We start from the raw sequence: 13,241 nt of genomic DNA, 5'->3' as shown, positions 1-13,241 counted from the left end.
GGTCGTAGGACATGGGACGTCCACAGCCACATGATTGTCCTCACCAGAGATGATAGAGATCAGGTTCAACCTCAAATGAGGATTTACAATAACATTTAGGCCAAGGTGTGGGATTATATACTCTCCTTTTTATCTTTCTACTCCCCGCCAAGCATGTCAAATCTAATCTTTTAGTTGGTTTCTATTTTCTATCCATGTGTGTCTCATCTTCTGTCAGTGTCCTTTACTTTATGTATATGCTTGAAGTAAAGATTTATCAATCATCCAGTCAACTGGCATTCCGAAGAAACGCTCACTTTTTCAGTGCAATGACAGGAGAAAGAGCATAATTTAAAGATCTAAAGCAAGACCTCATCTATTACTCTGGACCTAGAGCAAGACCTCGTCTAATACTATGGATCTAGAGCAAGGCCTCGTCTAATACTCTGGACCTAGAGCAAGACCTTGTCTGATACTATGGATCTAAAGCAAGACCTCATCTATTACTCTGGACCTAGAGCAAGACCTCGTCTAATACTATGGATCTAGAGCAAGACCTCGTCTAATACTATGGATCTAGAGCAAGGCCTCGTCTAATACTCTGGACCTAGAGCAAGACCATGTCTGATACTCAAGATCTAGAGCAAGACCTTGTCTGATACTATGGATCTAGAGCAAGACCTTGTCTGATACTCTGGATCTAAAGCAAGACCTCATCTATTACTCTGGATCTAGGGCAAGACCATGTCTGATACTCAAGATCTAGAGCAAGACCTCGTCTAATACTCTGGACCTAGAGCAAGGCCTTGTCTATTACTCTGGACCTAGAGCAAGGCCTTGTCTATTATTCAAGATCGAGAGCAAGACCTTGTCTAATACTCTGGATCTAGAGCAAGACCTCATCTAATACTCTGGATCTAGAGCAAGACCTCATCTAATACTCTGGATCTAGAGCAAGACCTTGTCTAATACTCAAGATCTAGAGCAAGAACTTGTCTGATACTCTGGATCTAGAGCAAGGCCTTGTCTGATACTCTGGATCTAGAGCAAGGCCTTCTCTAATACTCAAGATCTAGAGCAAGAACTTGTCTGATACTCTGGATCTAGAGCAAGGCCTTGTCTGATACTCTGGATCTAGAGCAAGGCCTTGTCTGATACTCTGGATCTTTCTTACCACATACCTCTTACCACTTACTATTTATGTATATAATGTATATATGTCTTATTTTGTCTTATTTTATTTTATTTAACTTATTCTAGTGTGGTCTTCTTTATGTTGAATGTCGCAGCGTCACACCATGACAAATTCCTAGTTTGTGTAATACTGTGTATTACATGAACAATGGCAATAAATCTGATTCTGATTCTGATTCTGATTCTGATCTAGAGCAAGGCCTTGTCTGATACTCTGGATCTAGAGCAAGGCCTTGTCTAATACTCAAGATCTAGAGCAAGGCCTTGTCTGATACTCTGGATCTAGAGCAAGACCTCGTCTAATACTCTGGATCTAGAGCAAGACCTCGTCTAATACTCTGGATCTAGAGCAAGACCTTGTCTACAGTTCATGTAATTGAGGTCGTACCTGTTGCCAAATGAACACCTTCTAAGTGCCAGTGCTACTGCTCGGCTACTCAGTCTCCTGTGGGGGAGGCGAAACATCATCCACATCAGCTGAGGACAGTGACCGCGGCTCCATAGTGCAGAAGAAGGTTAAGACAAAGCCTTTCCTCTAAAACCACCTGGTCACTGCAAACAGCTGTTCTTGCTTGCAGATGAAGGGTGGTTGGACTGACAAGTTGAATAGACTCAAGAATAAAGAGTAGATAAAAAGTTTAAACAAAGGTTGAAGCCAAGGCCAGTCAGAGTAAATTAGTCACAAGCACAGATCATCTAATCACTAGTAATTGTCGGCCAAAGAAAAGAAAATCAAAGTCACTCTAAGAACAAACACATGGGAACAATGTTGGTCCACAAATTTCCATGATTTGACCACACAAGCATGGGGAGAAGGGAAGTCAGCTTTTATATCCACAGGGTTGTAACACAAGTGAGGACTGATTAGATTGATGAGGGAGGGTGAAGAGAACCAAGCACAGACGAGATCACAGACCTAACTGGCTGACCTAGTAATCAACTGAACAATAGGAGAAGCAAATGACCCTGAAGAGGAGTCGGCTGATAGTCAACACGTTTCTTCCATCCCCTTAATCACCAAAGTGTTTGTGTGAATCACAAGGATTTAACATTTACGGGGACGAGTTCAGGACAAGTCAACTCCTATCGTAACTCCTATCGTAACGGACGGTATTGTTGTCCCAACCACGAAGGTCTGTTCGACAGCTGAAATAGGAACCGAGCAGGTCCGGTTCACAACTCCAGGACTGTTAGGTTTCCTTTCAAGACCCATTTATTTCATCTAGCCTACAGAATTCTGGGTAAAGGGACATACGTACGTATATGTGTATATATGTATGTATATGACCAGCGAGAGGGATTTCCTTCTGGGGATCAGAGCCAGTCTTCAGTGGCAGGAAGAGTCCATGCGTTATACCTCTATCACCTTGGTGAGATGCCCTTAGTCGTGCACATCTCTGTTCACTATTTAGCCTCAGTGGGTTAGTGAGAAAACGTTGTTGGCCCGTTTTTGGCCTTTAAAACGTAGTCATCATGAGTCGCGGCTGTTATTCTGGTGGCCTGGACAGACCTGCTTGTCCTCCATTTTCTTTTATTTTGATTGATAAATTCTGTTATTTTATTTCTCTCTGACTGACAAGAAAAATGACTTGATAGCTTTATCGTCCAGCTAATAGCAGGAGCAGCTCGGTGCTTCCTGTTTATTAATATTTTAGCCTTTCATTTGTCTGCACAATCAATTGGAAGCAACTGTGTGAAGATGTTTTTGAACCGTGACCCCTGCAACGCTAGCGCGCCGGCAGCCACATGCAGATGAAGCGCAGCTCTGTGATGGTGGAAAAGCTCTACACACTGAAGTGGGCAGTGCTGCCATGCTGAGGCTCACCGCTTTCCCCAGAGAGCTCATTCAAACATTTCAGCCCACATGCAAAAAATAGCAAATTAATGCAGGTGAAGGGCTCCTGCCTACAGGAGCAGCGCTCCCCTTTTAAACATCCCTGTTTTCACTCCACTCCTTTGTGATGAGGAGGTTAGGAGTTCCCACCAACTCATCACATCTTCCATCTACTCAATGAAGTGTCATAATAGTGATGCATCGGGCTGCCGTGGCCACAGAGCTTCAGCCCCACGGTGACATCAAGCTCATGTGGCACGTCAGATGCAGCAGAACTGAGGTGGCAACGCTTGGTCAAGTTCTGACACAAGTGTTGAGGCAAGTGTAATGGATGCAGCTACGCCCTGCCCCCTGATGGGTACTACTTTCCTCTGGACGAAGAGCACCTTCTGGACCCGAGTCTGTCTCCCACACCAAGTCTTGATCCAGAAACATCAGAAAACACCAGAAACACTTCAGGTTTGATCCTGCGGGGTTACCTGATGCCTGTTTTCAGCTTCCCTCAGTGCTCAAAGGCTGTGGTGTCAGATCCCGAGGCCAAACCCGAGTCCACTAAGAGGATTTTACGGGCAGAGATCATATGACCCTCCCCTGGTTTGTGAGGGTTCAGGCAGACTGCGTTCACCTGAGTCCAACCAGCTCCACAGGTTCAGGTTGGACCAGTGTGGAATCCAATTATTGTTGGTTTTTTAACACACTGACACACATCAAGGTGCTTCGTGAGGCAATGTGCAAACCACAGAAGGATATGTGGACCCTGTGGTCACCAGGGTCTGAGAGTGACCCCCGAGCTGGAGGAGTGGCTCCGGCAGATCCAGGATCAACACCTGAGATGTGTGTCCAGAAGAGAGCAGAGCTGGGAAGAGATACGTGTGTATATGTGTGTGTATGTGTGTATGTATGTATGTATGTGTGTATGTATGTATGTATGTATGTATGTATGTATGTGTGTATGTGTGTATGTGTGCGTGCGTGCGTGTATGTGTGTGTGAATAATGTAAATGAATGAAACTAATGAAACAATGACCACCAGGCTGAAGGCCGATCTGCTCTCTGAATCTCTGCCTCCAGGTTACTGCGGACGCAACAGTGAGGATGATGAAGATGAAGCTGGGGGCTTCCAGACTTTGCTTTGCTCTGTAGAGGCGGAGCAGCTCCATGAGACCTACCTTGGACATTTTCCTGCTCATCTCAGCGTCTCGTGGAAACGCGACCTCAGGTCACTTGTGCTGATGTAGTTCGGCCTTCAGAGAGGTTCCATCACAGCAGAGCAACAAAGGCCTTCATCATCACGCCCCCCTTCATGTGGACGCTCGCCCTCATCTTCCCACTGGAAGGGTCCTTGGGCCGCAGCCTTCAGCCCAACATTCATAGAGAGCCGACCAAGCATTTATTGGAACATGCATGAAGAGGAGCTGATGGGACACTCAACGTTGGACGACCAAAGGAGGGACGCTGAAGGTCTGCCTGTTCCGGGTCTGTCTACCCATCTCTGGTGATTAGAACTTCAAAGGTCAGCTTGTTTCATAACCGGATTAATGGCGTTTCTGTTGACAGTGACGACCGCTGTGATTCCACCTGTGGACACGCAGGAGACTCGTCCCACCTTATTGTCCTCCTGATCGGGACTGTGGCGTCTCTCACGACCTTGTCTCCCTCGCTGGGACCTTCTCCCAACCCGGGTTCTTCTCTCTGCTTCTTGAGCTTGCTGATGTTTGAAACTGGGAATTTCCGAGGCAGTAAAGATGTGAATGTATTGTGGGCAGGTAATTAGGGTAATTAGGGTAATTGGGGTAATTGGGGCATGGCTACATTCCCTCTAAGTATGTAGATGCAGGTGGTGGATGCTGTAGCAGGGGAAGGAAAGAGCTCTTCACACCTGGAAGCCACTGAAGCTTCTGTAAATGTGTCGGTATGTTAAAGCTTCTTCAGGGTTAAACACCAGCGGCGGTTGGTGGTCTGTAGCCGGGACAGCTGGGTGTCCGTCCCTGTCCATCTGGGTGGACGCGAGACACACTCTCACCAAAGAACCCTCTCTCTGCCACACACACACACACACACACACACACACACACACACACACACACAGTCTAATTGGACGTAGGTCGGGGGGAGAGGGAGGAAGGAAGTGTAAATGTGGATCCCCAACGAGGGCCTTCCCAGCAGGGAGTCTTGCTTTCTTTGAATGTGCTCACAAAAGAGCCTCAGTTTTCTCTCCGACTGTGTTCTTCGGTCATTTGTCTCTCAGAGGAGACGGAGGACACGACACTGAGGACGCAGCAGCTAAGGGTCTGGATCACACACCAAGTGGTGACGACTGACAGCAGAGCCGTGGGTGTTGGGGCCCCGCCAGCCCTCAGCAGTGTTCAGCTCACCTGCACTCGCCACGGCAACGGCCAGAGGCCCGGTCGGCAACTTAACGCTAATCTTTTCCAGGCCCTTTAGATGAATTCCTTGGATGGAAAACCAGCATCTGGTTGGGCTGCTACTGAAAGGTGGCGGGATCGCAGGCTGGGGGCGGCACACGGCCGGAGGAGGTAGCAGGAAGAGAGGCCTTCCTGCGTGGACTCCTGGGGACGTGGGTCTTTCCTCTGGGTTCCTGTAGTTGCCCCTGAAGGGGACTAAACGAGCCTCAGATTAACTGGAGACCTGTTGTTGCTCACAGGGGACAGGTGGGTGGACGTAAGCGACTGGTCACAGAAGACGCCAAATTAACATCCTGGGTCCAGTTTCATCCAGCTCTGCTCCGGTTTTAGATGTCAAGAGGCGACCGCCTAAATGGGACCTGCGTGAAATGTCCCTCCGTCCCTCTGTGCAGGTGTCTCTGAGGAAGACCTTGATTCCCTCATTGAAGTCTTGCTGATGTCCTTCAGTGAAGACAAAGCACTGCTGAAGCGTCTCCTCCTCGTCCCTGTATGCGGACGTTTTTGAGGACGCAGGGACGTTTGGGGACATTTGGGGACATTCAGTTAACTGTGGTTAAATCAAAGATCACATCTGGACGGATGGACTCTGCTTTCATCGTCGTGTTTAATCACTCTTCATCTCATTCCAACCACTTCCATGTCGTTATTCTTGGATAAATAAAACATTTAGGACCATACAAATTAGGCTATAGTCTATGAGGTATAACAGTCATGGACTCATAACGTTATTCATATTAACGAGGGTGGGGGGAGGATGGGAAACACATCTTGGTCTGTAGCCATATACATAATAGATATGCACATTTGTAGCACACACTTTACAACAACAGGTTCCACAACAACAGCACAGACACCTTTTCATTCATTCCTTCATCCAAATAGACTAATTATCTATTAATTACACAGTGAATAATTTACAATAAAATAACAATTAGAAGGTACACTCGGCATCTGCAGGACTTTTCTCCTGCTAGAATTCTTTTCACTATTAATGTGCATCAGTAGCCAATCGACACAAAACGCGGAATAAAAGCTGTGGTTTTCAAACGTTCACACAGGAAGGAAGGAAAGACGGAGGGAAGGAAGGAAGGAGGGAGGGAGGGGGGGGGGGGGGGGAGGGGGGTAGGGGGGGGGGGGGTTATGTCCTAATGACTGGGAAAACTATTTGTAGTGTTGAACAAAGCGAGTGGCTTTATTCTGGCCGCCCAGGCTTTCTACACAATTCCCTTCTTTCAACAACACATTCCTGCACTTAGTTCCAGCAGGGAAGAGAAACAGAACACCAGCGGCAGCAGGATTATGCCCGGCGCTGAAAGCCCAGTGTCTGGAGACAAAACGGCCCCACGGCCAAGCTGCACAAGTGGGAATAAGAATGGCAGCCAAGGTAAGAAGGGACGTCTCTGGGGCGTCTGCATTTGGGTTTGAACTCCTCTTTTGGTCTTTTCATCAGACACATCAGACCCTGGACCAGCAGCGAGGCTTTTCTACCTCCTCCTGACCACCTCCTGGTTCCTGGTAGGTTTGCTGACCCCACACACGTGCACGGTGGCAGCCCGTGTGCACGTGGCCCAGCTGAGCGGGTGGTTGGGCGTCCTTTTCCCTCACTAACCTCAGCAGGTGCCTCTAAACCTCCTTAAATGTGTCTGCTGCCGCTTTGTCTTTGTGTTTGAACCGTGTGGATGTTTTCTACTCAGAGGCAGCAGATGTGCAAATGGAGTCGATGAAGTGCTACAAAATACGACAGACGGGTGAAGATGGGGCGACCACCAAAGCTCAGACGACAGCCGCGGCGTGCTGCGGCATCATTCCAGGAGTTTCTTGTCCGACGAGTCCTTGCCGCTGCTCCGAGAGTACGGCTCAAAGGCCGAGGAGCTCAGGTAGCGCGAGGAGAGTTCCTGCAGGTTTCCAGTCAGTGACATGGGATTGGAGGAAATTCGTGTGGCCACGCCGCTGAGGAGGGAGGGCATCCGGAAACTGAAGAGGCCGTGAGCCGCCGCCGAGCCCTGCAGGCCCGCCACTGTCCCTGAGCCGGCTGGTAGGGGAGGACTGCTCGCAGCCGCTCCGGTCGCTGCCATGGACGGAGTCCGCAGAGCGGAGCCCAGCGGGCCGCCACCGCAGTGGGGCAGCAGGCCCGGGGGAGTCAGCAGGCGGCCCTGCTCCAGCAGTCTGAGGACACTGCAGGTGGCTGCCGTCTCGGACACCACAGAGCGGAGCTCCGAGTCCTTCCCCTGGTCCTTCTTCTGCTTGGTGCGGCGGTTCTGAAACCAGACTTTTACCTGAGACAAACACAGATGAGAGGAAGAGAGAAACAAAGCTCTGTTGGCAGGGAATGCTCAAGGAAAGCACATGTAAGAGCAGACGGAGCAGCCCCCCCAGGACGGAGCAGCCCCCCCCAGGACGGAGCATCCCCACCCCAGGACGGAGCAGCCCCCCCCAGGACGGAGCATCCCCACCCCAGGACGGAGCAGCCCCCCCCAGGACGGAGCCTCGTGGCCGAGGCGGCTCCATACAAACAAGCTCAAAAAGCCCAAATCTGACTCTGCCAACGGCACCGTTCCCACCCAAACCGTCGGCGAGCCTGTAAACGGAGAACGTTGCGTTCACGTTAGCAGACAGCAAATAAAACAATCGAGGATTTTCTTGTAAAAATGAACAAAAACGGTGCCGCGACACTGGTTCAAATGATCAATTTTCTGTAGGCAAGGAAGTAAAATAGAGATGCATCCTGCAGCAAATCTGCCTGGAACCTTCTAAAGACGCTTCATCCTCCTCCATATGTCCTGCGGTCCATATGTCCTGCGGTCCATATGTCCTGCGGTCCATATGTCCTGCGGTCCATATGTCCTGCGGTCCATATGTCCTGCGGTCCATATGTCTCTGAACACCTCCGTCTACAAGCTCTGCCTCCATTATGACAGGAAGCTGCCTGTTACCCTGTTTGTGGGGACCGACGAGGTGGTTTCACCAGCCAGTTTAATCCGGTTTAATATTTGGACCGTGTCAGAAACACAAACGCTGTTTGAGTCTAAACAGCTGAAGCAGCGTTTGAGGTTAGCATGAACTCATCCTGCAGCGCTCCGTCACGGATGGACGGAAAGATCTGATCCCAATAACGGCTCTGCTAGTTTGGGCTCATCGTGGAGAAACAGGAACCACACCAAGCTCATTTCAGCTCGTTCCAGCGGGACCAGAAGCAGCCGCCAGGCCCCTTCTGGACCATCGCTGCGATTGAATTACACAAACAAATGCTGAGTTGTGGGCGGGCCAAACAAGAAAGGGCGAAATAATTCCTAAAAAAAAACCTCAGAGAGACTGTGGCTGAGGGAGCCGGAATGTGTGTGAAGGCCACAGAAACGTTTTCACACTGATTTGCAATTCATCAACGACTCAAATCAAACGTTCCTGACTTGGTTTGGTTGTGGACACGACGTGATCCAGCTCTGAACACACACACACACACACACACACACACACACACACACACACACACACGGGCGCTTCTGAGCAGAACCAGCAGTCTGACAGAACCTCAACACAACTCGGTTTCAAATGTCCAATTTACAATTATTTATAGATATAATTAATATATGTTTCTGTGTGTGTGTGTGTGTGTGTGTGTGTGTACACACATGGGGATGCGTGTTCCTGCCATGAGTGTGTGTTTTATATCCAGGTGAGCGTAAAGAGGATGTGGATGCAGCAGCGGAGCAGCACTGACCTGTGTCTCCGAGAGGCTGAGCTGCCGGGCCAGTTCTGTCCGCTCTCTGCCCACCACGTACTGGCACCGCTGGAACTCCATCTCTAACCGGTACAGCTGCTCAGCAGTGAAAGAGGTTCTGGTGCGTTGGGGTCGGTCCAGATCTAAACCGCTTCGGCAGGATGATTGTATCTGGATTGAACCTTTAGCATCTGAAACAATGAGTGCGCCGAGATGAGAACCAGGAACAGAGCAGCACTGGACACACAAGCCTGGCTTTTAATTATGGTTGTTGTACTTACTGTTGTTGTTTGTTATAAGTACTATTATTGTTAACATTATTGTCACTATTATTGTTAACATTATTGTTACTATTATTGTTAACATATTGTTGCTATTATAGTTGCCTAATATTGTTTACTAATATTGTTATACTATTATTGTTACTATTATTTGTTACTAATATTGTTATAACTATTATTGTTACTATTATTGTTAGTTATATTGTAACATTATTGTTAACCATTATTGTTACAGTTATTGTTGCTAGTTATTGTTTACTTGTAATTGTTAGCTATTATGTTAAACTATAGTGTTAGCTCATTATTGTTACTAATATTGTTACTATTATTGTTATCTATATGGCTACATTATTGTTGCTATTATTGTTACTATTATTGTTACTTATTGTTACTTTAATTGTTACTATAATTGTTATTATTGTTAATATTATTGTTAATATTATTGTTACTATTTTTGTTGTTGTTACTACTATTCTATTGTTATTAGTATTAATGTTGTTACTACTGTGTGTTTGTTATGTTGTTACTAGTATTGTTATCATTAGTAGTATCTTTATTGGTGTTACTAGTTATTAGTTATTAGCAACACTAACAATAATCCTACTAATAATATCATTATTATCATTGTTATTAATATGATTCATAGCCATCAATCACACATATATTACACATATTCAGCGTTCACAGTCAAATTAAGAACATTAATGTTACATTAATGCATTTTATAAATTTATCATTAAACAAACTAAATTAGTTCATTGGAAATTTTATACATTTATAAAAAGGATTTTTTTCCCTCTTTCGGATAAAACAGAAATCTTTAAATGTACTAAAAAATAGTGTCGTTTTGCTGCCACTAATAATCTGAAAATACCTGAATAAGTAATAAAGAGAAGCCTTTAGACTTTATTAACCGGCCTGATTAATTGTGGGCACGCACCTTTAACCAATATTACATTTTTATACATGAATTCATTCAGATCTTTATGAAATATAATTACAAATTAGCAGCTGCTTTGATGTGTGTCAGTTTCATTTGTGCCGTTGTTGTGTTGCAGCATCACTGCGTCACCGCGAACGCCGACGTTCAAATGAGACAAAAACGGAGATGGCAGAAAGTCTCCTCTTTCTCTTTACATGTGTCTTTATATTTCTCTTTACGTTTGTCTTTATATTTTTCTTTACATGTGTCTTTACATTTGTCTTTACGTTTGTCTTTACATGTGTCTTTATATTTCTCTCTACATGTGTCTTTATATTTGTCTTTACGTTTGTCTTTATATTTTCTTTACATGTGTCTTTACATTTGTCTTTACATTTGTCTTTACGTTTGTCTTTACATGTGTCTTTATATTTCTCTTTACATGTGTCTTTACGTTTGTCTTTACATGTGTCTTTATATTTCTCTTTACATGTGTCTTTACGTTTGTCTTTACATGTGTCTTTATATTTCTCTTTACATGTGTCTTTGTATTTGTCTATATGTTTGTCTATGTTTGTCTTTACATTTGTCTTTACGTTTGTCTATATGTTTGTCTATGTTTGTCTTTACATTTGTCTTTACGTTTGTCTATATGTTTGTCTATGTTTGTCTTTACATTTGTCTTTACGTTTGTCTATATGTTTGTCTATGTTTGTCTTTACATTTGTCTTTACGTTTGTCTATATGTTTGTCTATGTTTGTCTTTACATTTGTCTTTATTTTTGTCTTTAAATTTGTCTTACATGTGTCTTTATATTTGTCTTTACATTTGTCTTTACGTTTGTCTTTATATGTGTCTTTACATTTGTCTTTACATGTGTCTTTACATTTGTCTTTACATGTGTCTTTATGCTCTATTGCTCCACATTTATTTATTATCTTTCAGCCCAAAACAAAGGAAAGAATATAAAATTGCAGAAGTATTTTAATTTCGGACTGATTTTGTACAGCTCTGAAATACGTCAGAATAAAATGGGCCGTATTTATATTTATATTTAGTCACATTTAATGGCGATTTATTCTCTGAGCCTGGAATCCTGGAATCCTGGAATCGGTCTGTTTTTAATGCCTTGCTCATTCTAAGAGACGTAGATTTTAGGGTTTATTTCTTTCCTGTTCCTACATTTAATTATTATTCTTTGACGCTACGGCTCGTTTTTGATTTTCGTCGACCTTTTAGAGGGATAAAGACTTTTGTTACGACCTCTCAATCACAGATGACCCAGATTGATCATATGTGGAAAATTAGGATCCTACTCCTCTTGCCTAAAAAATATATTTTTGATTTTAATGCTTAATGTGCGAGTTTCCTGAAAAAGCAGCAGAAAGCCCACGAGTCTCACCTCGAACCAGAATTTCTGCGGCAGTAGTCCGGATCGCCGGCGCTGCCCCGGTGTTTCTCACAGTTTTCCATGGTTCCAGAGGGGGAAACGGAGTCATGCTGCTCCTTGAGGAAGCTTTTGGAGGACTCCTTGTCATCTTTGCCCCTCTTCAGCCCGTTCTTCAGCCCCATCCCTTCCGCCTCCTGGTTGTACCGGACATCCATGCTGTGTTCCTCTTGGAGCTGTCGCTCGCCTCCTTTTCTGTCCCTTTGTGAGATGAAAACAGGAGATTACGGAGAACCTGTAGCAGGCTGTCAGAACTCGTCTTGAGTTTCAGAGGAGTACCCTCTGCAGGACACCGTCAGCTCTCAGATGTTTGCTCAGACCGCCGCCACTTGATAGAGGAGCGTTTTATGACTGACCTAGCTCCATTACCCAATGATGACGGACTTCTCCACAAAACTCAGCAGCAGTTCCTTCCTGGATCCACGGACATCAGGCTGATAGAGGATCTCCGACTGATCAAAGCCGTGGACCTTCAATAGCTGCTTCACTCGATTCTCCTCATTTTGCTGCCTCCACATTAGCGTGAGACTATAAATGCGTAAGGTTGTTTGGGCAAAGAAATCAGGTCTTAATGGAGGGGCTTGTTTGTCCCGTCCCCCTCAGTTCGCTGCTCTCAGCCCAGAGAATGAAGACAAATGATTGGTCTAGTTTCACACCAAGCCTCTCTGATCCCCACACCAACGAGGGATCAGAGGGATCCGACTCTTCCAGACCTGGGAAAAGTTCCTGTCAGCTTCGTTCTTCTTTGACTGGCACACAGCCGGACTCCCTCCTTCAGGGAGCACCTGACGGCTGCCGCATGTTAGCCAGCGTTGATCCGCCTCACTGGCGCAAAGTTGGAAACGAATCCTCGTCCACCAAATCTGGAGGGGTCCCGGGGTTGTCTGGAGGACCCGGCTGTTCGTGGTCACACCTGCAGCCCACCGTCAGGGTCCTCTGAGAATTGAATGTGAACGAGCGCTAACTCCCTCAACATTGTTTACACCACCAAAATTCTTGTTCTCACATTCCCCTACCTCTCTCCACTACTTGCCTTGCAGGCCCCCACACCGCCACCCCACCCACCCACAACTCTATTTTCATTGTCAGTGCAACAATATCTCTGAACACAGCAGTGGCCAGTAATCCAATAAGACCATTGATTAGGCCACAATGATTCAATTCAGCCCTGTGGCCCGGTGCAAGGGGCATTCTCCTGCCCTTCTTGTCACCTTAGCTGACCACAAGCGCTCTTCAAGTTGCCCCCCTCCCTGAGTGCCATTCATGCCTTTATGGGAAACAGAGAGGAAAGGGAGTGAAAGATGGGCAATTATCTAATTGGACCATTAAAAAAACATTCTGTGAGTGTGGCTGCCTGGCAGCCGCCTTCGTGTGGCTTTAAGGACGGCTTGTTGGACTAACTTTGTTCACTAAGTGTCTCAGGGACGAAGACTTTGTGT

The 13,241-nt window shown here is 46.0% G+C and overlaps 1 protein-coding gene across 1 annotated transcript; it reads right to left on the bottom strand.

The window, feature by feature from the left end:
* Nucleotides 1-7,128: 7,128 nt before the first annotated feature.
* Nucleotides 7,129-12,320, bottom strand: LOC115248341 (ventral anterior homeobox 1-like). Its single transcript, XM_029831982.1, has 4 exons — nt 12,172-12,320; nt 11,847-12,003; nt 9,152-9,388; nt 7,129-7,709 (listed from the first exon to the last, which is right to left on the bottom strand). The coding sequence occupies exons 1-4, from the start codon at nt 12,318-12,320 to the stop codon at nt 7,236-7,238; spliced, it is 1,017 nt and encodes a 338-aa protein (XP_029687842.1). The 3' UTR covers nt 7,129-7,235.
* Nucleotides 12,321-13,241: the final 921 nt, after the last annotated feature.

This window comes from Takifugu rubripes, unplaced genomic scaffold (assembly GCF_901000725.2).
Source record: "Takifugu rubripes unplaced genomic scaffold, fTakRub1.2, whole genome shotgun sequence".
Classification (NCBI taxonomy): domain Eukaryota; kingdom Metazoa; phylum Chordata; class Actinopteri; order Tetraodontiformes; family Tetraodontidae; genus Takifugu; species Takifugu rubripes.
This window is presented reverse-complemented; position numbering and strand designations above follow the sequence as displayed.

Bases quoted from the DNA above. Each gene is read 5' to 3' on its own strand.
- LOC115248341 (XM_029831982.1), bottom strand. From the start codon at position 12,320: ATGTGGAGGCAGCAAAATGAGGAGAATCGAGTGAAGCAGCTATTGAAG. The intron at 12,004-12,171 runs GTAATGGAGCTA...CATCTCACAAAG, and splicing joins GAGAAGTCCGTCATCATTGG to GGACAGAAAAGGAGGCGAGC. The intron at 7,710-9,151 runs GTCAGTGCTGCT...TGTTTGTCTCAG, and splicing joins TCAGCCTCTCGGAGACACAG to GTAAAAGTCTGGTTTCAGAA.